Below are 22,865 nucleotides of genomic sequence, written 5' to 3' on the forward strand. Positions count from 1 at the left end.
CTACGAAGAAGCCTTTTACACCAGCCACGTCACAGTACTTTCGTCTTGCGAGGCCTAGAAAGAACAAGCCTTCGAACACCTCCTTCAGAGGTGGTCGTGCCAAAGGATAGAAACCTGCTCCCGCAGGTTCCCAAACCCAGAAGCTTGCTTCTGATACCCTTAAGTCCTCCACATGACGATAAACAGCTAGGTTTGGAGGAATGTCAGGTGGGGGCAAGACTCTGGCAGTTCAGCCACGTCTGGGTGTCGTCTGGTCTGGACCCATGGGTCCTGGATATAGTGTCCAGGGGGTACAGACTGGAGTTTCAAGATCCCCCACCTCACCTTTTCTTCAAGTCAGGCTTGCCCGCACTGCTGGCAGACAGAACAGTTCTTTTGGAGGCCATCAGAAAATTGGTGGGGTCAGAGGTCATTGTTCCAGTTCCACCTCAGCAGTGGAACAAGGGTTATTATTCGAACCTTTTTGTGGTACCAAAACCGGATGGTTCGGTACGGCCTGTTCTAAACTTAAAGTCTTTGAACCCTTATCTCAGGGTGTTCAAATTCAAGATGGATTCTCTGAGAGCTGTCATCTCAGAACTGACGGAGGGGGAGTTCCTGGTGTCGCTGGACATCATGGATGCTTACCTCTACATTCCCATTTGTTCGCCGCATCAGGCATATCTCCGGTTTGCACTGTTGGACGATCACGATCAGTTCCAGGCGCTGCCGTTTGGCCTCCACAGCACCAAGGATCTTCACCCAGGTGATGGCGGAGATGATGGTTCTCCTCCGCTAACAGGGGGTGAACATAATTCCATATCTGGACAATATCCTGATCAAGGCATCGTCTAGGGAGAGGTTGTTGCGATCCATCTTGCTCACAACACAGCTGCTCAGGAAGCTCGATTGGATCCTGAACCTTCCAAAGTCTCATCTGGAGCCGACAAGGAGGCTGTCTTTCCTGGGAATGATCCTCGACACGAAGGTGCAGAGGGTATTTCTCTCGGTGGAGAAAGCATTAGTGATTCACACAATGGTCTGGGATTTCTTAAAGCCTACCCGGGTATCGGTTCATCAATGCATCCGCCTTCTGGGGAAGATGGCTGCCGACTACGAAGCTCTGCAGTACGGCAGGTTTCATGCTCGACCATTTCAGCTGGACCTACTGGACCAGTGGTCGGGCTCTCACCTACACATGCACAAGAGGATACGCCGGTCTTCGAATGCCAGGATTTCACTTCTCTGGTGGCTACAACTTCAGCACCTTCTGGAATACTGAAGGTTCGGAATTCAGGACTGGATCCTTTTAACAACAGATGCAAGTCTAAGAGGTTGGGGAGCAGTCGCTCTGGGGGAAACCTTTTCAAGGAAGGTGGTCGAATCAAGTATCCCTTCTCACAGTAAACATCCTGAAGCTAAGATCCGTGTACAACGCCCTTCTGCAAGCAGCACACCTACAGGATCGGGCTGTTCAGTTGCAGTCAGACAACGTGACCACTGTAACCTACATAAACCGACAAGGCAGAATGAAGAGCAGGGCTGCAATGTCAGAGGTGTCAAGAATCCTCCTCTGGGCAGAAATGCACGCGGTGGCGTTGTCGGCAATCTTCATTCCGGGCGTAGACAACTGGGAAGCAGACTTCCTCAGCAGACATGATCTCCATCCAGGGGAGTGGGGTCTCCATCCGGAGGTGTTCGAGGAGGTTACCGGTTGTTGGGGGGTTCTTCACGTAGACATGATGGCTTCCAGCCTCAACAAGAAGCTGTGGAGGTACTGTTCCTGGTCAAGAGACCCTCAGGCAGTGGCGGTGGACGAACTGGTAACTCCGTGGGTGTTCCCGTCAGTGTATGTGTTCCCTCCACTTCCTCTGATTCCAAAGGTTATTCAGCTTGTAAGAAGAACAAAGGTTCTGGCAATCCTCATTGCTCCGGACTGTCCAAGGAGGGCTTGGTATGCGGATCTACTGGATCTTCTGCTGGAAGATCCAAAGCCCTTACCTATTCGAGAGGATCTGCTGCTGCATGGGCCGTTTGCCTATACAAACTTACCATGGTTACGTTTGACGGCATGGCGGTTGATCGCCAGATCTTAGCTCAGAAAGGTATCCCGAGTGAAGTCATTCCTACTCTGATTCAGGCTAGGAAGGGGCTAAACATTACCACCGTATTTGGAAGAAATATATTTCTTGGTGTGAATCAAGAAAATTTCCTGCGGTGTAGTTTCAACTTGGACGTTTTCTTCTTTTCCTGCAGGCGAGAGTGGATGTGGGCCTGAGATTAGGATCCATCAAGGTCCAGATCTCTGCTTTGTCCATCTCTTTTTCAAAAACAATGGACTGTCCTCACTGAGGTTCAGACCTTTTTGAAATGGGTTCTGCACATCCAGCCTCCCTTTGTCGTGCCAACGGCACCCTGGGAACTAGATGTGGTGTTGCATTTCCTACAATCAGCTTGGTTTGAGCCTCTACTGGAGGCTGACATCAAGTTTCTCACGTGAAAGGCGGTCACTTTGTTGGCCTTGGCTTCTGCCCGACGCGTCTCGGAATTGGGGGCTTTATCTTGTAAAAGCCCTTATCTGATCTTCCATGAAGACAGGGTGGAACTTAGGACTCGTCCACAGTTCCTGCCTAAAGTTGTATCTGCTTTCCATATCAACCAACCTATTGTGGTGCCAGTGGCTACTGACTCCTCAATTGCTTCAAAGGCTTTGTATGTTGTCAGGGCTTTGAAGATCTATGTGAAGAGGACAGCTCGTCATAGAAAAACTGAATCTCTTTGTCCTCTACGATCCCAAGTAGATTGGGTGTCCTTCTTCTAAGCAGTCAATTTCGCGCTGGATCAGGTTCAGTATCCAGCATGTGTATTCTACGGCAGGATTGCCATGTCCGAAATCGGTTAAGGCCCACTCTACTCGTAAAGTGGGTTCTTCCTGGGCGGCTGCCCGGGATGTCTTTGCTTTACAGCTTTGCTGAGCTGCTACTTGCTCTGGTTCGAACACGTTTGCTGAGTTTTACCAGTACGATACTTTGGCCTCTGATGACCTCAAGTTTGGTCAAGCAGTGTTGTAGGAGCCTCCGCGCTCTCCCTCCCGTTCTGGGAGCTTTGGTACATCCCCATGGTACTAATATGGACAACCAGCATCCTCTAGGACGTAAGCGAAAATAGGATTTTAATTACCTACCGTAAATCCTTTTCTCGCAGTCCGTAGAGAATGCTGGGCGCCCGCCCAGTGCTTCGTTTTCCTGTATTGGTTTTATAGTTCAGTACTGCCTGGTTCCTAAGTAAATTCTGCATTATTTACTGTTTCAGTACTGTTTCAGCTGTTGCTGAGTGTTAGCCGGATTTGTATGTTGTGTGAGCTGGTACGAATCTCGCCACTGTCAATGTCTCTAAGTATGTCGTCATACAGAATCAGCCCCTCATTATATAATTGTATTAGAGTGTGTGTATGTAAATGTGTGTGTGTATGTATGTATGTATGTATGTATGTATGTATGTGTGTGTGTGTATAGAATTTTCAGCAAACTCCAATTTTCTATCAATATTTCCAGAATTACTGTATTAGGAATTAAAACAAAAATGTAATTATAGTGCTTTGAGAGAGGTTTTTTTTATACTATAATTATTTATACTATAATTTGATCAAGTTTTGAATATTATGCATTCTAAGAACAAAGAGGGGTAAGTAATGGGAGAGACGCAAACTGTCTACAAAGGATCTAGGGGAAATGGAAAAGGCAATGTAAGGACTATTTTTAATGTTTTTTTCAAATATGTTACCAGAGTATGTATTATGCTATTTCCCCACATTTTAACATTCACTTTGTGAAGATACCTTTCCTGTTAGAGAAATTTGGTGGTCATTTTCGAAATCGGCATGCCAAAAACTAAGACTCAAAGTCCTCAAATTTCACACAATTTCCAATGACCCCAATTGTGCAGACCTGTATAAGGTGAGCCCTATCAACCATAGTTTGTTTGTTTGTTTTTTGCTAGAATGGATTACACTTGCTCCCACTTACGTCAATTTATTCTTTAATCAGAAAAAGGGCATGATGTGGGGTTGGAAGGAGAGGCTGGAACTGGAAAAAAAATTGTAGACCATTCTTCAAATACAGACTGATTTGCACATTGCAGTGCTTGATTTTGGTCCAGTTATACCCCTCTCACACCGCACAAATAACTTAGTTTCGACCCGGTACATTGCCAGATCGACATGGGTCGCTGTGCGGTGTAAAAGGGGCCATGGATAAATTCCCGGGTAGCTTGACCCGGTAATTAATCCCGGGCTAGAAGAAGGGTTATTTCCAGGTAAGTACTGGGTCAGGCGCAATGTGAACAGGTTAACCGTGACGATGCAACCCTGTACCCTTCACTGCATAGGGAGAGGTGGCATGGAGATGATGTCATCTTGCAGTGCTGCCTCCAGATGGCAACCATATTACCGGGACGGGATGGTGGTGTGTAAGGTCCAATGCCGGGTCCCACTCGTGAAGAACCCATTTCTATTTCCCGGTTGGGACCCGGCATTGCGATCTGAAAGCGGTATCAGTAATTTTCATCAGTCTTGTCCCATATTAATAGACTTAAAACACCAGTAGATCATTGTACGCAGAGAAAGCGTTTCATTGGGTGTACTTGCCCTTCATGTTCCAAATTTTTACAAACATACGGCTTTTGTGGTATTTTGCAGGATTTTTTAATCATTGTACTACAACTTGTCTGCGACTGTGTCGATTAATGGGCTTTGATCATCACCATTTAAACTAAGTAATGGCACCAGACAGGGCTATCCCCTCTCCCATTTGCTGTATGCGTTAAGCATTGAACTTTTGGCGGCTAAGATAAGGGACAACTTTGACTTTAATGATATTTAATTTCTGAACTCTGCATACAAATTGTCACTGTTTGCGGATGACGTATTATTGACACTCTGCTCTCCCATGATCTCAATCCTTAACTTGGAAGCTGAAACTGTCTCCTATGCTGAATACTGTGAGCATAAGGTCATCATCGGTTCGGAGACGTTGGCGTTTCATTTTCCCCTTTCAGTCTGTAAATCATTGGAATTTAATTTTGGTTATCTTTTTGGCCCTAAATCTCTCCAATATTTTAGCATTTAGAAAACTAAATTGTACAACCAATTATATGCTGCCAACTCAATTCTTTTGTATTCCATAAAAATGGATTTGGTTAGATGGACTTGAACTGGTTGCATAAACTGTCAAAATAAATATTTTACCCAGGCTACTCTGCTTGTTTGAAACTATTTTGATTATTGTCCCAATGATATTTCTACGCACTATCCAATGGACTTGTGGAACTTTTTAATTGCATGGCAGAAATCCTTGTAATTGAAGAAACCATTTGGCTAAGTCTTCCATTAATGGGGATCTAGGTGTTCCTATTTTTTTTTTTTTTTTTTTGCTGCACAGTTAAGCCATATTATGTCCTGGCACCTAGACTCCAGACAGAAAAAATAGGTGGATATTGAGAGCGATTTGATTGAGGACCAGAGGTGGTGTCTCTTCCATGGCTCCTTCCACAAGGAATATTTACCGGTGGACGGAATGCCTGCTGTCAATATCCCGACAGCAGCATCCTGTTCGTCAGAATGCCAGCAGTGGGGCGAGCAATAAGAGTCCCCTTGCGGGCTCACCACGCTGTGGGCTTGCCACAGAATCTATTCCCAATCTATGGATGTCATGGGCTGTTGCGCCGGGTTTCTGGCTGTCTTTATTGTAGGCCGTCTGTACTTCGGTGTCTTTACTTGACAGCCGGCATTTTAACTGCAACCCTTCCACACATGAGATCAGCCTTAGTACATTTGGTTCTGTGTTAAAGCTACCTTGGACAATGGACATATGGGATAGATTGAACTAACCTCTAGATCTTGCTCCACATCTGTCCCCACTTACTCCTTTTTTTCTTTTGGGTTGTATGGGTTCATACATGCGCCCCTGGGTTACCGCAGGTAGAGTTTAACACATTGCTGGGTATTTCACCTCTTGGACTTTTAAGGACGAATGTGAGAAATATGGATTGCAGGCTAGGCATCACTTTGCCTATTTACAGATTGCTAATTTTTTTAATTCCCTCAGAAAATTGCATACATTTAGGAAACCCCACTCTTTTTAACGTTGCTGCACCCATGTCCCTGGGTGTAAGGGGGCTATTTCAGTTCTGTATTCCCTATTGGTAGCTCATAGTAGAAAGAACCATTTGAGTTGGAATAGGAAACTGATCTGGGTAGTTTAGATTCTGATGAGTGGTCAGATAGCCAGCAGCATGTTGCTAAGGCATCTATTAGTACTAACCTCAAGGAAAACTCTTTCAAGCTTTATATACTGGATGGTACAGTATATGGGGCCTATTTCAGTCTGAAGCCCTTTGTGGAGTGCACACGCGCACCCCGGGATGCCCAGTGAGATGCTAAAAGCATATCAGGGCTGCGATCACCTCTGCCTGATTGGCAGGCAGAGTTGGTCGCGGGGCAGTTGGGTGCATGCCCACGGCATTAGAACGCCGTTGGTGGGGCACAGTCCGGACAACGCAGTTCGGACCGTTGTGGGGGCGGGCCGCAGCGGCAGCTTAACGTCACACGCAGCCGCTGCGACCCGGGACGCGTCGGGTAGTCCCCTGCCAGCGCAGCTAGGCTGCGCAGGCAGGGAGCTACTCGGCGGGTGCAAAAGCGGGGGCGGACTAGCCCTGTGCTGGACGCTCCCCCACATTTCAGAGTAACTGATTGTATATATGTGCTAAATTAAGCACATCTAGTGTTCACTCTAAGCTTCTTTTGCAGGGCGCTGCGCCCTGCCCCTTTTTTGAGTGACAGAATGCCGCCCTGCCCGTTTGTGCCCGCCCTGCCGCCCTGCTAAGGACTGCTCTTCTCCCCCCGCCGCGCTGTCACTTCTTTCCCCCGCCGCGCTGTCACTACTTTCCCCCGCCGCGCTGTCACTTCTCCCCCCCGCCGCGCTGGCACTTCTCCCCCCCGCCGCGCTGGCACTTCTCCCCCCCGCCGCGCTGATAGCTCTCAGCTGAAGGCGGAGACAGGGCCAGCGTGCAGTGGGGAGGAGCAGCCAATCAGAGCCTGCGGTGTCTCCCGCCAGTCCTCCGGCATGGTTTGATTCCCCCTCACCATGGCGCTGCGCGCTGACCTGGGCTCCGCCGTCAGCATCAAGAGACCGACCCCGCTGACCCGGCACAGCGCTTTCCTCCGCAACTGTGAGTGCCGCTCTGCATCTGCCCTGTGCCCGTCCTCCCCTTCCTCCTAGTGTTCTCTCCCTGTTACAGTGTGCCTCAGTGTTCTCTCCCTGGTGCAATGTGCCTCAGTGTTCTCTCCCTGGTGCAATGTGCCTCAGTGTTCTCTCCCTGGTGCAGTGTGCCTCAGTGTTCTCTCCCTAGTGCAGTGTGCCTCAGTGTTCTCTCCCTAGTGCAGTGTGCCTCAGCGTTCTCTCCCTAGTGCAGTGTGCCTCAGTGTTCTCTCCCTAGTGCAGTGTGCCTCAGTGTTCTCTCCCTGGTGCAGTGTGCCTCAGTGCTCTACCTGCCGCAGTGTGTATAGGAGGTTCTACCTGGTGCAATGTGTATAACGTGCTCTATCTGGCGCAATATGTATAACGTGCTCTACCTGGCGCAGTGTGTATAGGAGGTTCTACCTGGTGCAATGTGTATAACGTGCTCTACCTGGTGCAATGTGTATAACGTGCTCTACCTGGCGCAATGTGTATAACGTGCTCTACCTGGCGCAATATGTATAACGTGCTCTACCTGGCGCAGTGTGTATAGGAGGTTCTACCTAGTGCAATGTGTATAACGTGCTCTATCTGGCGCAATATGTATAACGTGCTCTACCTGGCGCAGTGTGTATAGGAGGTTCTACCTGGTGCAATGTGTATAACGTGCTCTACCTGGCGCAATATGTATAACGTGCTCTACCTGCCGCAGTGTGTATAGGAGGTTCTACCTGGTGCAATGTGTATAACGTGCTCTATCTGGCGCAATATGTATAACGTGCTCTACCTGGCGCAGTGTGTATAGGAGGTTCTACCTGGTGCAATGTGTATAAGCAGCACTATTGTGTGGTATAATGTGATTTGGTACTATTATGTGGTCACGCCCCTTCCCCACGAAACAACTCCCCTAAATTTTTGCTGCACGCCTCCGGCGCGCACTGTCCATGCTTTCACCTATAGGAATGGGAGCACCAAGCATTATAGTATGTACCTGATTTGGCCCTTCTAACTTAAAAATGTGCCCTCACGAATGAAAAATGTGCCCTCACGAATGAAAAATGTGCCCTCCCCGTGATCAGCACCCTGCCCTAAAAAAATCCTAGAGTGAACACTACACATCTACGACCAGATCTGAATTACCCCCATGGTCCCTAATGAATTTCACCCTGTTTACCCAATAGCTTCAATCCTTTGTTGGCGTCACTGTGGACAAAATGGCTTATTCTTTTTATATTTGTTGGGAATGCCAGGTATTATCTACATATTGGTATTAAGTTTTATTATTGACAGACAGGTTTAATATTGTAAAGGCCCATATACACGGTGAGATTCGGGTTATTCCCGATTCTCACTATGCGACAGGGGCTAGGTCGGCACATAGTCGGTATCGCAAGCACACTCATTATGTGCTTGCGATACTGACTATGTGCGATTTTGGCTAAGTGTCAATTTTGATTGTCTCTTCAATAGAGAGAGTCAAAATTGACTTCCCTGCACAGTCTATCTAGTCTTGCGATACCGACCGCGCATCGGCATCGAATTGGGATCGCAAGGTGACTTTCACCTTGCGATCTGCACTAACTTTTCTTACGATTTTGACTATATACTCAAAATCGTAGGAAAATATCTCACCGTGTGTACACACCATTACTCATAAGGTCCCGTTGCATGTTTTGTTATGCAAACCGGTTCCAAAAACTTCTAAGCCATATTATAAACTCTGATCATATATTTAATGCTGCTACATTTATGATTGCTGCCAACTGGAAGCCGTCTGCCGCGCCTTCTAGTTTTGGTATACAGCTTCCAAAAAGTGTAGTACTGCTCTCCTCCATGATAATAGCTCCAAATTTCCAAGTGTGGACTCCTTGTTAATCTCATTTTAATGGTGCCTACCGGGCCTGGATTAAACTTTATTTCAATAATTGGGCATTGTTTGTTGTTTACCAATGGCCCAGGGGTCTAGTGAACCCAACCCCTCCACTTTTCCCTCCCATCCTAGAATTTTCTTTCTTTGCTTTTGCCTATTGTATTTGTAGATATTTTTGTTTACTGCATTTTAGGGGTGTATTCAATACCTGTCGGAAACTGCCGTCTTGTCGGAAAGGTTACAACCTATTCAATGCCGGCTCTTTTTTTCCGACAAGTTGGGAATTCCTGACTTGTCGGAAAACACGTGGATTGTCTGAATCCACGGTATCCTGTCTGAAGCGCGGCCAAACTCTACAGGTTTTAGCCCCGTTTCCGACAATGTCAATCTGACTTTTAAAAAAGTCAGGTTGCCATTGTCGTAATGTCCAAAACCTGTTGAGTTTTCAAAAAAGGATTGGGGGTCAGGGCTTGGATGTCTGCACAGACGGACACGGCGGGTGATACATCAGGGCTGATCCCCGAGCGCTCTGATACCTGCGCTGGTGGTCCGGCTAACCAGAGAGATTGGGGCCTGCGCCTGACTCAGGAGCCACGGCCTCAAGTAGCTGCTGCTGTAACCCGGAGCTCCCGTCCGCACTCTGTGACCACGGTGGGAGCTGGCGTCATGCTGACCGTCCTTCCTTCACCTTTCCTGGGTGGCTCTGCGCTGGACCTCGCTGTAGTCCCTGCGGGTGCCGAGACTGAGGTGGCGGAGGTACGCTTCCCCCCCCCCCATTTCCCCACGGACAAGCATGGAATACCCCCCTTAGTGTCCTATAAAAAAATGGCATTCTGTAGCTTCACAGCTTTGTTACCCCGTGGTGTCTGGTGGCTTTGCTTTTCTACAGTTATGCTCTGTTTAATGCTGTTACATGTTCTTTGGATGTTTGTGTATACTTTGTCTGTCACATACCTTTTACAGATACAGAAATTTGAAAGAAAAAAAGGGCACAGTTTCAGGGATAAAATGTAACGTTCAATTTGTGTGTTTTCCAGGCTGATCAGAGATTTGTTTGGAATGGTCATTTACTCAGAGAATTTGCTGCCCAACCTGAGGTAATAGAAAATATTTATTTTCTTATTAGATCACAAAGCATATTAGTTCTATTAGTACAAATTTGGATTTTGTGCATTTTGGTGAGTGCATTTATTTCTTAGGGGGGTAGACAGTTCTGAATTAAAGAGTTGTTAATGACCTATAGATCATTATAAGTACCTTTTTAATACATTTATTTTACTTGGCTATTATTTGACTTGTATTTTTTAATTACATTTAATATAAAAATAACCCTTTTTTGTTTTTGCGTACAACGTTGTGTTTAGCCCCCTATTATATTTACTGTGCATATAAAATTTATTTTTATAATCCATTCAATAATCATTAGATGGCAGTGTTCTAATAGAGATAATTTAAAGAAACAATTTCTAGTCAATGTTTTAAAGCTCCAGTTCTGCTAAAAATGCTTACACTAATGCGAATTCAAATAGAATACAGACCAAGGAATCCTCCTTCACACAGTAGCCATACCAATTATTGTTCAATTAATAAAGTTCCATTCTAGGATGCCTTACAGAAATTAATAAAATATGAGTTTATGCTGTGATGGTTTTAACAAAGAAACTTACAGGTTTTTTTTTTATTTTTTCTAGCATCCTTCAGGGATATTGGGGGAATCTAGTACGATGGGTATAGACTGGGTCCAAAGGAGCCGGTGCACTTTACATTTCTTCAACTGGGTGTACTGGCTCCTCCCCTATATGCCCCCTCCCACAGGCAGTTTATAAAAAAAGTGCCCTCAGGAGAGGATGCACACTCTGGAGCTCCAGAGAGAGTTCTTCAGTTTCTTTTAAATCTTTGTTATTTTTGGTATGCTGTTTGGGCAACAGCATACCTGCACTGTGGGAGTTGGGGGGATGAGTGAGTGTGGTCACCGGCCTTGCGTGGTGTCAGAGCCGCTTCCCCGCTGCAAGACCACCGTCCTGAGAGGTTGTAGTACAGCAGGTCCCTGCGCCTTAGTGGTCACAATCACAGCACGCCGCACACCCTTAACAGTAGCCTTAAGGTGACGACAATGGTGAGCACAAATCGTGGGCCCCGCTAGGGGGGTCCCCCGGTCCGTGGTGCGGCAAACACGCAGGGAAGGCATATGGGACCCTCTTGGGGGGGGGGGGGGGGGGGGAGGAGGGGGACCTGCTATAGCCCCCTGTGTACACTGGCAACGGTAGTTAAAACTAGCACCTAGCACTTGTGTGATGTTTTTACACTCCTAGGGAGACACTGCCAGTTTAAATATAATTGAAAATCCTGCGCCATTACAGGGGCGGAACTTCCTTAGAGCGGGACCAGCTGCGTTTTTGTGCCTTCCTCAGCTTACAGCTGCAGCAGCAAGCACACACAGCTCCTCCAGACACTTGGGATATGTAGGAAAACTGGTATAGGGGTGTGCTGTTCCCTTCTCTCTGTCTCCCTCTCACATACAGTAAAGGCAGGCTTGCTATTGTATTACTTGTCTGTGTGTATGTAAGTGTTGCTTACTGTTTTAGGCTGTGACCCCTAGGGTTGATATCAGCGGTGGGGAGTCAGACGCTCTCCTCCCCCCCAATTCATGACCAGTTTCTGTGCGTCTCCCGCCATGAACTGATTGCCTCACTTCCGTCTCAGACGCAGCATAGGGTGTGTCTGCATGCACTAACGTTCACTGAGCGTCTGTGTCCACTAAAAAGTTCCCGATGCGGCAGTGTACACTAGTAGCGTCTGGATTCTTTCAGCGTTTGCTAAATTATTGATCGATCCTGGAGGTGGGGTGAGTCTCCCTGTATCCCACTCTACGGAGTACGGGTTATACAGCAATTTCTATCTACTTTTGTTAGTATGAATAGTTAACTTTAGTGCCTATTGCATACGAGTCTGTGTACGTTACTGTGGTTTTCTTCGCAATGCCTCTGAATACGTTAAATAACTGTATAGAACAGAATTCAGTAAATGTACTCCTATATACTTGAAATGTGTTCATAGTTGATAATATGCTCATATGACTAATATTTAACATGTGACTGACTGCTAGTGTGATTGCTGACTTTATATATGTTTGTCAGTGTTTCTTCTGAGCCTCAATGCTGGTGCTTGGGTTGGGGTCAGATTGGTATCACTTTAATACAGTAAAGTGATTAGTCACAGATTGTGTAGTTTACTGGGTAAAGCTGATTATCATGTCTAAGAGCGGCAAAGGTGATGAGGTTACATTAACAGTCACGCCAACTCTCATAACATGTTTATCCTGCAAGGTGGGGTTATCAACTCAGCATCTGGCACATAATGGGTTATGTGCAAATTGTTTTGCGTTTCAGCAGATTGCAAGGCAGATCCCTGTTCAACGACAAATAGATCCACCTTGGGCTATATTTGCACAAACCTTATCCAGTATGGCTGACAGGTTGGTCCCTAAAGCTTCAACCTCAGGAATAGGGTACACAATTAACCCATACATGCAGCTCCCGTCTTATGGTATAGCCCAAACAGCTTCTACAAATCAACAAGCTGATAAACCAAGGGTAAATATATCATCAAATTCACAGGCTACACAGGATGATGCATCAGATGAGGATAGCTCCATACACTCTACTTCACCATATGAAGAACAGGTAGAAGGTTTCAGCTCAGAGGATATAGCTGATCTAATTGGAGCAATGAAGGCTACAGATGGAGCCCTCTTCATCTTGGCCTTTAATAGGATTCATTGAGCAAGGGCAATCAGACTTAATCCCCTCCTGTAATGATTTAATCCCCTGCTGTATTGTTCTCTTGTATTGTATTGCAGCTCAGAACAATAGATGAAAGGCTTATGCTAATAAACCTTGGTGCAGCTAGGCGCAGCAGAGAAGCCAAGATGAGCGTGGCTCCATCTGTATTCTCTCTAGAGGATTCAGCAGAGCCAATAATAAAAACTAAGGCACCTGTGTTTAAACGTCCCAAAACAGTTAGGGTTGAGTTTCCAGGGCAAGAGGAACTGATGGAAATTATGGAGGAAGCTTGGGCTACACCCAATAGGAAATATAGAATTTCCAAAAAATGGGATTCCCATTACCCTTTTCCAACTGGGGACTGTTTAAAAAGAGAAGTGCCTCCTAAGGTAGATACGCACATCATACGAAAATCTATTTTGCCTTTACCATCAACATCATTTAATTATGTCACAGACAGAAGAGTGGATGGGTTTTTGAAGAAAAAAATTCTGTCAGGGCAGTCATAAGGCCAGCTATATGGCCTCAGCCTGGATGGCAAAGGCGGTAGCTGAATGGGCTGACGAACTGGAAAACGGGCTTTCAGCACCTTCTAGGGAGCAGGAATCCCAAACAGCGATGGAGGAGGTAAGTCGCATGCTAAATTGGGCAGAACTCCATCTTCCAGCATTGTCTGCAGTATTTGTTCCGGGAGTCCTAAGCTGGGAAGCAGACTTTCTCAGTCGACACACCATTCAAGTAAGCGAATGGGCTCTACATCTGGAAGTCTTTCAGACTCTAGTAGACAAGTGGGGTTTGCTAGAGAGAGATCTCATGGCGTCCCATCTGAACAACAAAAGTACCCGTATACGGGTCAAGAACAAATGATCCCGGTGCAATTTTTTTTTGGATGCCTCGTCAGTGAAATGGGATTTTCATCTGGCGTATCCGTTTCCTCCGATCATCCTGCTACCCAGGGTGGTGTGGAAGATAAAAGAAGCAAAGGGTGCCGTGACTCTAATAGCTCCGGCTTGGACCAGAAGGCATTGGTACACAGATCTGCAGAGAATGTCGATGGATGCTCTACTTCTGCTTCCTCAATGTCCAGATCTACTAATGCAGGGTCCTGTTACCACAGGCATCTGGATCGACTCGTTGACGGCGTGGCTCTTGAAACCTCTATCCTGAAGTCAAGAGGATTCTCACAACAGGTAATTCAAACACTGCTCAGAGCAAGGAAACCCTCCTCAGCTCGCATTTATCACCAAATATGGCAGGCCTATATTCACAGGTGGGAATGGATAAAGGTTTGAAGGTGGCTTCCTTGAGAGTACAAGTATCAGCATTGACTGTATGGTTCCAAACGAAATTTGCCAATTTACAGGATGTGCGTACTTTTCTTTCAGGGAATGCTGCGCATTCAACCTCCTTTTGTTCCTCCTACAGTGTCTTGGGACTTAAATTTAGTCCTGAAAGCCCTTCAAGTTGCTCCATTTGAACCACTTACTAAAGTGGATCTTGTATGGTTGACAGCTAAAGTTCTCTATTCTACTGACTATGGCATCAGCTAGAAGAGTATCAGATTTAGGAGCGCTGTCTTGTCATTCTCCTTTTCTGACTTTTATCCAGATAAAGCAGTTCTCAGAACTAGGTCACGGTATCTTCCGAAGGTGGTGTCTAAATTCCACCTTAATGAATAAATTGTAGTCCCGGCTTTTCAGGTATCGAGACTTTCTGCGGCAGATGCGTCGCTGGATGTAGTCCGGGCATTAAGGATCTACGTGGATTGTACCAGTGCCATCAGAAAGACAGATTCTCTCTTCATTCTCTACGGATTTCACAAGAGGACGGCCTGCTACTAAACAGACGCTGGCAAGATGGCTTCGAATGACTATTTCAGAAGCATATTCTCAAGCTGATTTCCCTGTTCCGGATAATGTCTCTGCTCACTCTACTCTTAAGGTAGGTCCTTCATGGGCAGTACAAAATGGTTCTTCAGCAGAACAGATATGTAAGGCAGCCACATGGTTGTCCATTAACACATTCATTAGACATTATTCCTTGGATACTTTTGCCTCTCATGACGCTGAATTCGGGCGAAAGGTTCTCCTGTCCAATCAGGAGCGTCCCCACCACTTAATTGCTTTGGGAAATCCCATTGTTATCCTGTGGATAACCTGTGGACCCTGCCAGAGAAATATACGTTATGGTAAGAACTTACCATTGATAACTGTATTTCTCCTAAGTCCACAGGTTCCACAGGGATCCCACCCTGACGCACCTGATTTGAGAATCCTTCTACTCACTAAACCTCTTCCTTCTTGTACGGAAGGGTGTGCATGTGTGTTTTTCTCACCTGATTATGGCTCTACATGATGCTCCTGCCTAAATGCTTTGGAATACAACTGATTTGCCTGAGCCAGTGGGCTGGGATATATGGACGGGCCCGTTGCATCCTGGAAAGCTGTGATCGTTTGATGCCAATCCGCTGTCGCTCCATCATATCCCATTGTTATCCTGTGGAACCTGTGGACTGAGGAGAAATACCGTTATCAACGGTACGTTCTTACCATAACGTATATTTCTCTCCTCTGGGGCCCCGCCGACTAAACGTTCCTACCCAGATTTCGATCTAGGGCAAGAGGTGCCACCAATGCGGCTAGAGGCACCCACCAGAGGTAGGACAAGAAAACCAGCAATCGCAGGTTCTCAGTAGAGCACCAGTTCAGCTTCCATCAAGTCCTCAGCGTGACTTTGGGAGCTCGGCTGCATCACTTCAGCCGCATCTGGGAAAGTCCCTGTCAGGGTACCTGGGTAAATGACCTCATTTCTCAGGGCTACAAGCTGGAGTTTGACGGTGCTCCTCCCCAACGATTTTTCAAATCAAGCTTGCCAGCTTTGGAGGATACGTGCGTTACGCTGCAACATGCCATCCTAAAGTTGGTCCAGTCCCAAGTCTTTGTTCCAGTGCCACTACAACAACAGGGAAAGGGGTTACTACTCCAACCTCTTCGTGGTATCGAAACTGGACGGTTCAGTAAAACCGATTTTGAATTTGAAATCCTTAAACCCTTACCTAAGGGTTTTCAGGTTCAAGATGGAACAGTACTGCATGTCTGGAAGAACAAGAATTCATTGTCTCCCTTAATATCAAGGATGCCTATCTCCATATCCCAATTTGGCCTCCTCATCAGGCTTACCTGAGGTTTGCCCTGCTTAATGATCACTACCAGTTCCTTGCGCTACCATTCGGCCTGTCCACAGCTCCTAGGGTCTTCATGAAGGTGATGGCGGAGATGACGTACCAACTCCGGGTCCAGGTGGTCAATGTTGTCCCTTATCTGGACGACCTCTTGATAAAAGCGAGATCCAGGGAGCTTTTCTTGCACCATATAGATCCGTACTACTATGATGAGTGTGAATCCGCACCAGTACCATATAAGTGTGTAAATATTAGAATGATATGTTAACCAATATGAGAGCAGTTTACAACACAATTTCAGAACTGCTTTTTGATTGGTGGTGCTCCCAGGAAATTTGTAGATGAACTACATTGAAGATAAGAGAAAAGACAAAAAAACCTTTTTTGGGAGCACTCTTGATTATTAAATAGGTGTGATGTAAATGGAGATGTCAGTAATTAAAACTTAACCTTTAATTGATCCTTGTATAAAAAATTATAAAAATGTAAAAATATGATGATTGGCAATCAAATGATGCTACTAATAGGAGGATCTTGTTGACCTTTTTAGCATATATGGTACAAGATCGTTATGTAGGTGAAAATATGTATATATACCTTGGATAACTTCACCAGTTATGGTAAGGGACGAAAAGTGCAAGCAAATGATGGTCAAATCTAGGGATGGTGTCTGACTGTGGAAAAATAATTTTAGAAAAAGAGAGGGAAAGAAAAGGAAAAGTGATAGGGATGAAGGTCTCCTTGGAAAATGGCCCACTGCACCTGGTATTCTCAGGAGGTTCCCCTTCCTAGTACTGACCAGGCCATACCTGCTTAGCTTCCGAGATCGGACAAGATCGGGCGTATTCAGGGTAGTATGGCCGTGGGCCGTTTGTTGAAGGAGAAGAGATTACCACTTCTGCTGTCTGTACTATATAGATCCGCACTATTCAGTTTCTATCACATCATGGGTGGATTTTCAATTTACAGAAGTCCCACCAGGTACAGTCGGACAACGCCACGGCAGTAGCATACATCAATCGACAGGAAGGAGCAAAAACCAGGGCCTGCATGCGAGAGGTGTCGAAGATACTTCTCTGGGCAGAATAAATGCAAGCGCACTGTTCGCAATCTTCATTCCGGGAGTGGACAACTAGGAAGCGGACTACCTGTGTCGACACGATCTCCCCCTGGGAGAGTGGGGGCTTCACCATCCGGTGTTTCAGCAGATCATCAACCGGTGGGGCTGCCCACAAATAGACATGATGGCTTTTCGTCTCAACAAAAAGCTTACATGGTATTGTTCACGAACCAGGGACCCTCAGGCGAGGGCATTTTATGCACTGATGTCACCTTGGCCTTACCGGCTGGTCTTCCTGTGTCCTCCGAATCCATTGCTCCCAAGCGTGCTCCAATGAATCAGGAGTCCAGGCAATTCTGATTGCCCCGGTTTGGCCTCGGAGGGGGGTGGTACGTGGATCTTCTGGACACGTGCGTCGAAGACACTTGGCCTCTGCTACTGAGAAGAGATTTTCTTCAACAAGGACCGTTCGTCTAACCGGACTTACGGTGGCTTCCTTTGACAGCATGGAGGTTGAGTGGAACATCCTAGCTCACAAGGGCCTTTCCAAAAAGGTTCTTGCTACCGTGGTTCAGGCCAGGAAACCTGTGGCGTCAAAACACTATCATTATGTCTGGAGGAGATATGTCTCTTGGTGCGAGGACCGCACGTATCCACCTGTGGAGTTCCACTTGGGACGTTTCCTCCATTTCCTGCATGCTGGTATGGATAAGGGCTTACGTCTGGGTTCCATTAAGGTCCAGATTTCAAATCTCTCCATTTTCTTCCAGAAGAAATTGGCAGTATTGCCAGAAGTTCAGACCTTCTTGCAGGGGGTACTTCACATTCAACCTCCTTTTGTGCCTCCCACGGCACCCTAGGATATGAATATAGTGTTGGAATTTCTACAGTCCTCCTGGTTTGAACCTCTGATGACTGTAGAAGACAAGTACCTCACGTGTAATATGGTTATGTTTTTGGCCCTGGCTTCTACTAGGTGTTTCTCAGAATTGGGGGCCCTATCGTGTTAAAGCCCTTACTTGGTCTTTTATGAGGACAGAGCGGAGCTCAGGACTAGGCAGCAGTTCCTGCTGAAGGTCGTCTGTGTTCCACTTGAATCAACCTATTGTGGTTCCGCCAAGTTCTGGCTCTTCTGCTCCTCCAGAGGCACTGCATGCTGTGCGAGCTTTGAAGATCTATGTCAAAAAGAGCGGCTCGGATCTGAAAGACGAATTCCTTGTTTGTGCTATTTGATGCACAGAAAAAGGGTTGCCTTGCTTCAAAGCAGTCCATTGCTCGTTGACTTAGACTATCCAACAGGCCTATGTGTCGGCAGCCTTAACTGTTACACAGTCTCTGAAGGCCCATTCTACAAGATCGGTGGGGTTTTCCTGGGCGGCTGCCCGTGGAGTCTTGGCCTTGCAACTATGCCGAGCTGCTACCTGGTTGGGGAAGAACACTATTGTGAAGTTCTACAGGTTTGATACCCTGGCCAAAGAGGATTCCCAGTTTGGGCAGGCGGTGCTGCAGATGTCTCTGCACATTCCCGCCCGTTCTGGAAGCTTTGGGACGTCCCCATCGTACTAGATTCCCCCAATATCCCTTATTGATGCCAGAGAAAATCGGAATTTAATTACCTACCGGTAAATCCTTTTCTCTTAGTCCATAAGGGATATTGGGTGCCTGCCTCAGTGCATTGAATTTTCTGCAGGTTATCTTTTATATGGTTACCTGTTCAGCTGTTGCTGTTTTGTTACCAGCCGTTGCTGGTCGTTTTTATGTTAGTGGTGTGCTGGTGTGTAAATCTCACCACTCATTGGGGGTCATTCCGAGTTGATCGTAGCCCTGCAAAATTTTGCAGGTCTACGATCATCTCCATACACATGCGGGGGCATGCCCAGCTCGGGTCTATCCCTCCCCGCATGTCAGTAAAGCTTCCCCCTCCTCCCCGCAGAAGTGCAAAATCATCGCACAGCGGTGATGCTTGTGCACTTTAGGAGTAGCTCCCGGCCAGCGCAGCTTTAGTGTGCTGGCCAGGAGGTACTTGTTGCTCCCCGGCCGGCAGTGGCTGCCTGTGACGTCACGCAGCCGCTGCTGCCCGCACGGTCCGGCCACGCCCGCGCTGCCGTTTCGCCCCCCCCCCTTCCTGCCCAGCGACTGCCTCTGCCAGCAGCGCATGCGCAGTTCTGACCCAATCGCACTGCTGCGATAAACTGCAGCATGCGATTGGGTCAGAATGACCCCCATTGTTATGTTCCTTCTCTTAAGTATGTCCTTTCTCCTTCAGGCAGTGTTTTAACATTGACTGCCTGTGGGAGGGGGCATAGAGGGTAGAAGTCAGCACTCCTAGTTGAAGAAATTTAATGTGCACCGGCTCCTTTGGACCCTGTCTATACCCATCGTTCTAGATTCCCCCAATATCCCTTATGGACTTCAAGAAAAATATTTACTGGTAGGTAATTAAAATCCTTTTTTTTTTTTAATCTTTTTTTTAAACTTTATTTACAGATTCAGAAATTTGCTATGCCAGTCATTCATGGATGTATCCTTTCAACCACTTAATATTTTTTTCAAAAACCACTCAGAAATTGTCAAGGTTTTTTATGATTGAATAAGGTTAAGAACATTTTATACAATTTTAATAAACATCGGTACAAGCATCGATGGTTGGGACATCATGATTTAAGTTTTATGGCACCTGATCCTCTCTGCAGGTTAGTTCTCCCAAGATGTTTGGGACAACCACCCTATAGCGTTCCTTCCAAAACTGTGCAAGTGTACCTAGAACAATTGATGCTGTTTTAAAGGCAAAGTTTGGTCACACCAAATATTGATCTGATTTAGATTTCTCTTCTGTTCATTCACTTTGCATTTTGTTATTTTACAAAAATGAACCAATAACACGCCTATTTTTTAAAGCATTCTTAGCTGCATTTTTTTCCACACTTGCCTAAAACTTTTGCACAGTATTGTATATAATTATTTAAATGTGTGTCCACTAGTTGCTTGATGATGATTGTAACTTGCATTGTACAATTGTAACTTGGTAATGATGGGAGACTTAAATATAAGATTTGATTGCAGGTAAAATCTGCTTTTATAGTCTCCCTGTGTTTGTACGGGTTTCCTCTGTGTTCTCCAGCTTCCTACCAAAATCCAAAATTATACTGGTAAGTTATTTGGCTCCTGACAAAAATTAACCCTTGTATGTGTACATTTGCTAGTGAATATAGATTGTAAACTCCAGTGGGTCAGGAATTGATATGAATAGCTTAGTATTCTCTGTAAAGCGCTGTGGAATATGTATGATCTACTGTATATAAATAACTGTTAATAAATACAACTACAGTACACCCATATTCTTTAGCAAATGCACCTCCCTTATAAATATACTACTATGATTTGTCCTGTTGGTAGCAGACATTCAATTTATTAATGACGTGGTGAATCCACTACTTCCATTTCCTTATAAAACCCTGAAAAGAAATAACAGGTTACCCTAAATCAGACAGCTGTACACTAGGTTTTAGTGAAATGTTAAGCAATAAGGAAAATTATATTAAAACATATATAGGAAATGTATTCTTTTGAAAATGAAATCCGCGTATGAAAATAACTCTGCTCTCTGCTAATGAATAAGGGGGGAATTCAATTAGCTGCAGTAATTTTACTGCAGGCTAATTTATTATTATTAACCGTTTCTTTTATAACGCAGCAAATTCCGTTGCCCTTTTACAAGTGGACACAATGATAAAACAAAACTGGGTAATGAACAAACAGTCATAGAGGTAGGAAGGCCCTGCTCGCAAGCTTTCAAGCTATAGGGAAATAGGCATTGATACACAAGGAAAGGCACTATTGCATATTTGTCCACTGGATTGCAAAGGTTTAGGTGGGTTGCATGGTAACACATCACAGCAATGATGAACCTTGGTCAGAAAGAAGGGAAAGAGAAAATATGTGGAGGATATGTACGGACTGTACAGTGGGGATATAATCGGGTAGGAAAGCTTATGAAGTTTGAGCGAGCAGTTCTGGAAAGTGATAAGCTAGCCTGAAGAGGTGAGTTTTCAGGGAATGTTTGGAGACTAGGAGAGAGTCTTATTGTGCGTGGTAGGGCATTCCCCAGAGTGGGTGCAGCCCGAAGAAATTCCTGCAATCATGCATGAGAGCAAATGCTGAGTGTGGATGAGAGACGTAGATCTTAAGAGCGGAGAGGTCGGGTTGGGAGATATGTTGAGATTAGCGAAGAGATGTACATTGGTGTAGTATGGTTAATGGCCTTCTGTGTGAGTAAAAGTATTTAAAATTGAATCCGGTAGAATACAGGTTACCAATGGAGGGACTGACAGCGGATCTGCAGATGATGAAAGTCTAGCAAGGAAGATTAGCCTCGCAGCTGCATTCAGAATGGATTGTAGTGGTGAGTCTTTTTTTGGTAAGACCAGTAAGACGACTTTTGCAATAATCAATGCGGGAGAAAATGAGAGCATGGATTAGTTTTTGCAGTGTCTTGTGTAAGGTATGGTCGTATTTTAGATGTTTTTTTTAGATGCATGTAAATGATTTTGAGACAGATTGAATGTGGGGAGCAAAGGACAGTTCTGAGTCAAGTATGACACCCAGACAGCGAACTTGTGGGGTAGGGTTGATTGTTGAGTTCTCAACAGTGATAGAGATATCCGGTTGGTAACTACTATTGGCCGGTGTAAATATAAGGAACTCTGTTTTGGAAATATTAAGTTTGAGGTGGCGACATGACATCCAAGATGAAACCACAGAAAGGCATTCAGTAACTCTGACCAATACAGATGGTGACAAAGGAAAGTCTCTCAAGTAGCTTGGGGAGGCATGGGAACTGAGAGATGGGACGGTAGTTTGAGATAGAGCTATGGTCAGAATTTTTTTTTTTTCAGAATGGGAGTAATCAGTGCATGCTTGAACAGTGAAGGAAAGATACCAGTAGAGATGCAGAGATTACAGATGTTAGATAAGGTTGGGATGAGCACAGGAGACAGAGATTTACTTGAGGGTATAGGCTCAGGAGGAGAGGTAGTAGTGTAGCAGGATGAGAAGAGTGTTCACACTTCATCTTCATTTGTGGGTTCATATGAAGAGAGAGTGGCAGAGGGTTCAGGTAGAGAATTGAGCAGGTCACTGGCTGAGGAAGAGCATACCATTTCATCTCAGATCTTATCAATCTTGTCCTTGAAGTAGGAAGCAAGATCTTGCTAGTGATAGTGGCTAGTGGGTTGGGTGAGGGAGGGTTCAGAAGTGATTTAAATGTATTAAAAAGTTGTTTGGGGTTAGAGGCTTGAGCTGAGATGAGAGCTTGGAAATATGTTTGTTTGGCAGAGTCCAGGGCATTTCGATAAGAGTGGTAGACAGTCTTATATGTGAGAAAGACTCTTGGAATAGGATATTTACGCCACTGTCTTTCAGCTTTCCGTGCAAGTTTTTGTAAGTGTCTTGTTAACGTAGAGTGCCACGGCTGACATCTAGACCTACGTGGAGTGTGCTGGGTAGCTGGAGCCACTTGGTCAAGGGCTATTTCTAGAGTCTGGTTCAGGTGTGATACAGCAGTCTCAGGAGAAGTAAATGCAGAAATAGGTGAGAGCAGTTGTTGCAGTTCATGAAAATAAATTGTTAATATTTCTACGGGTTGGAGGAGGATTAGAGGACTTAAATGACTCTGAGTTTGAAATAATGGTGGAGATCATGCAGGCGATAACGTTGTGATCTGAGAGAGGGAAAGGGGTGTTAGTGAATTCAGAAACTG

At 45.6% G+C, this 22,865-nt stretch overlaps 1 protein-coding gene and 1 pseudogene across 1 annotated transcript in view; one reads left to right on the top strand and one right to left on the bottom strand.

Moving 5' to 3' along the window:
- SACM1L (SAC1 like phosphatidylinositide phosphatase) overlaps nucleotides 1-22,865 on the top strand; it is a 424,002-nt gene that overhangs the window by 158,332 nt on the left and 242,805 nt on the right. Inside the window, exons 6-7 of the mRNA XM_063922680.1 lie at nucleotides 10,122-10,181; nucleotides 19,595-19,628. Of these exons, the coding sequence (XP_063778750.1) occupies nucleotides 10,122-10,181; nucleotides 19,595-19,628 (94 nt within the window). The remainder of the gene's footprint in view (nucleotides 1-10,121; nucleotides 10,182-19,594; nucleotides 19,629-22,865) is intronic.
- Nucleotides 16,798-16,915, bottom strand: LOC134930788 (5S ribosomal RNA; annotated as a pseudogene).

The sequence above is a fragment of the Pseudophryne corroboree genome, chromosome 5 (assembly GCF_028390025.1).
Source record: "Pseudophryne corroboree isolate aPseCor3 chromosome 5, aPseCor3.hap2, whole genome shotgun sequence".
In the NCBI taxonomy this organism is placed as follows: domain Eukaryota; kingdom Metazoa; phylum Chordata; class Amphibia; order Anura; family Myobatrachidae; genus Pseudophryne; species Pseudophryne corroboree.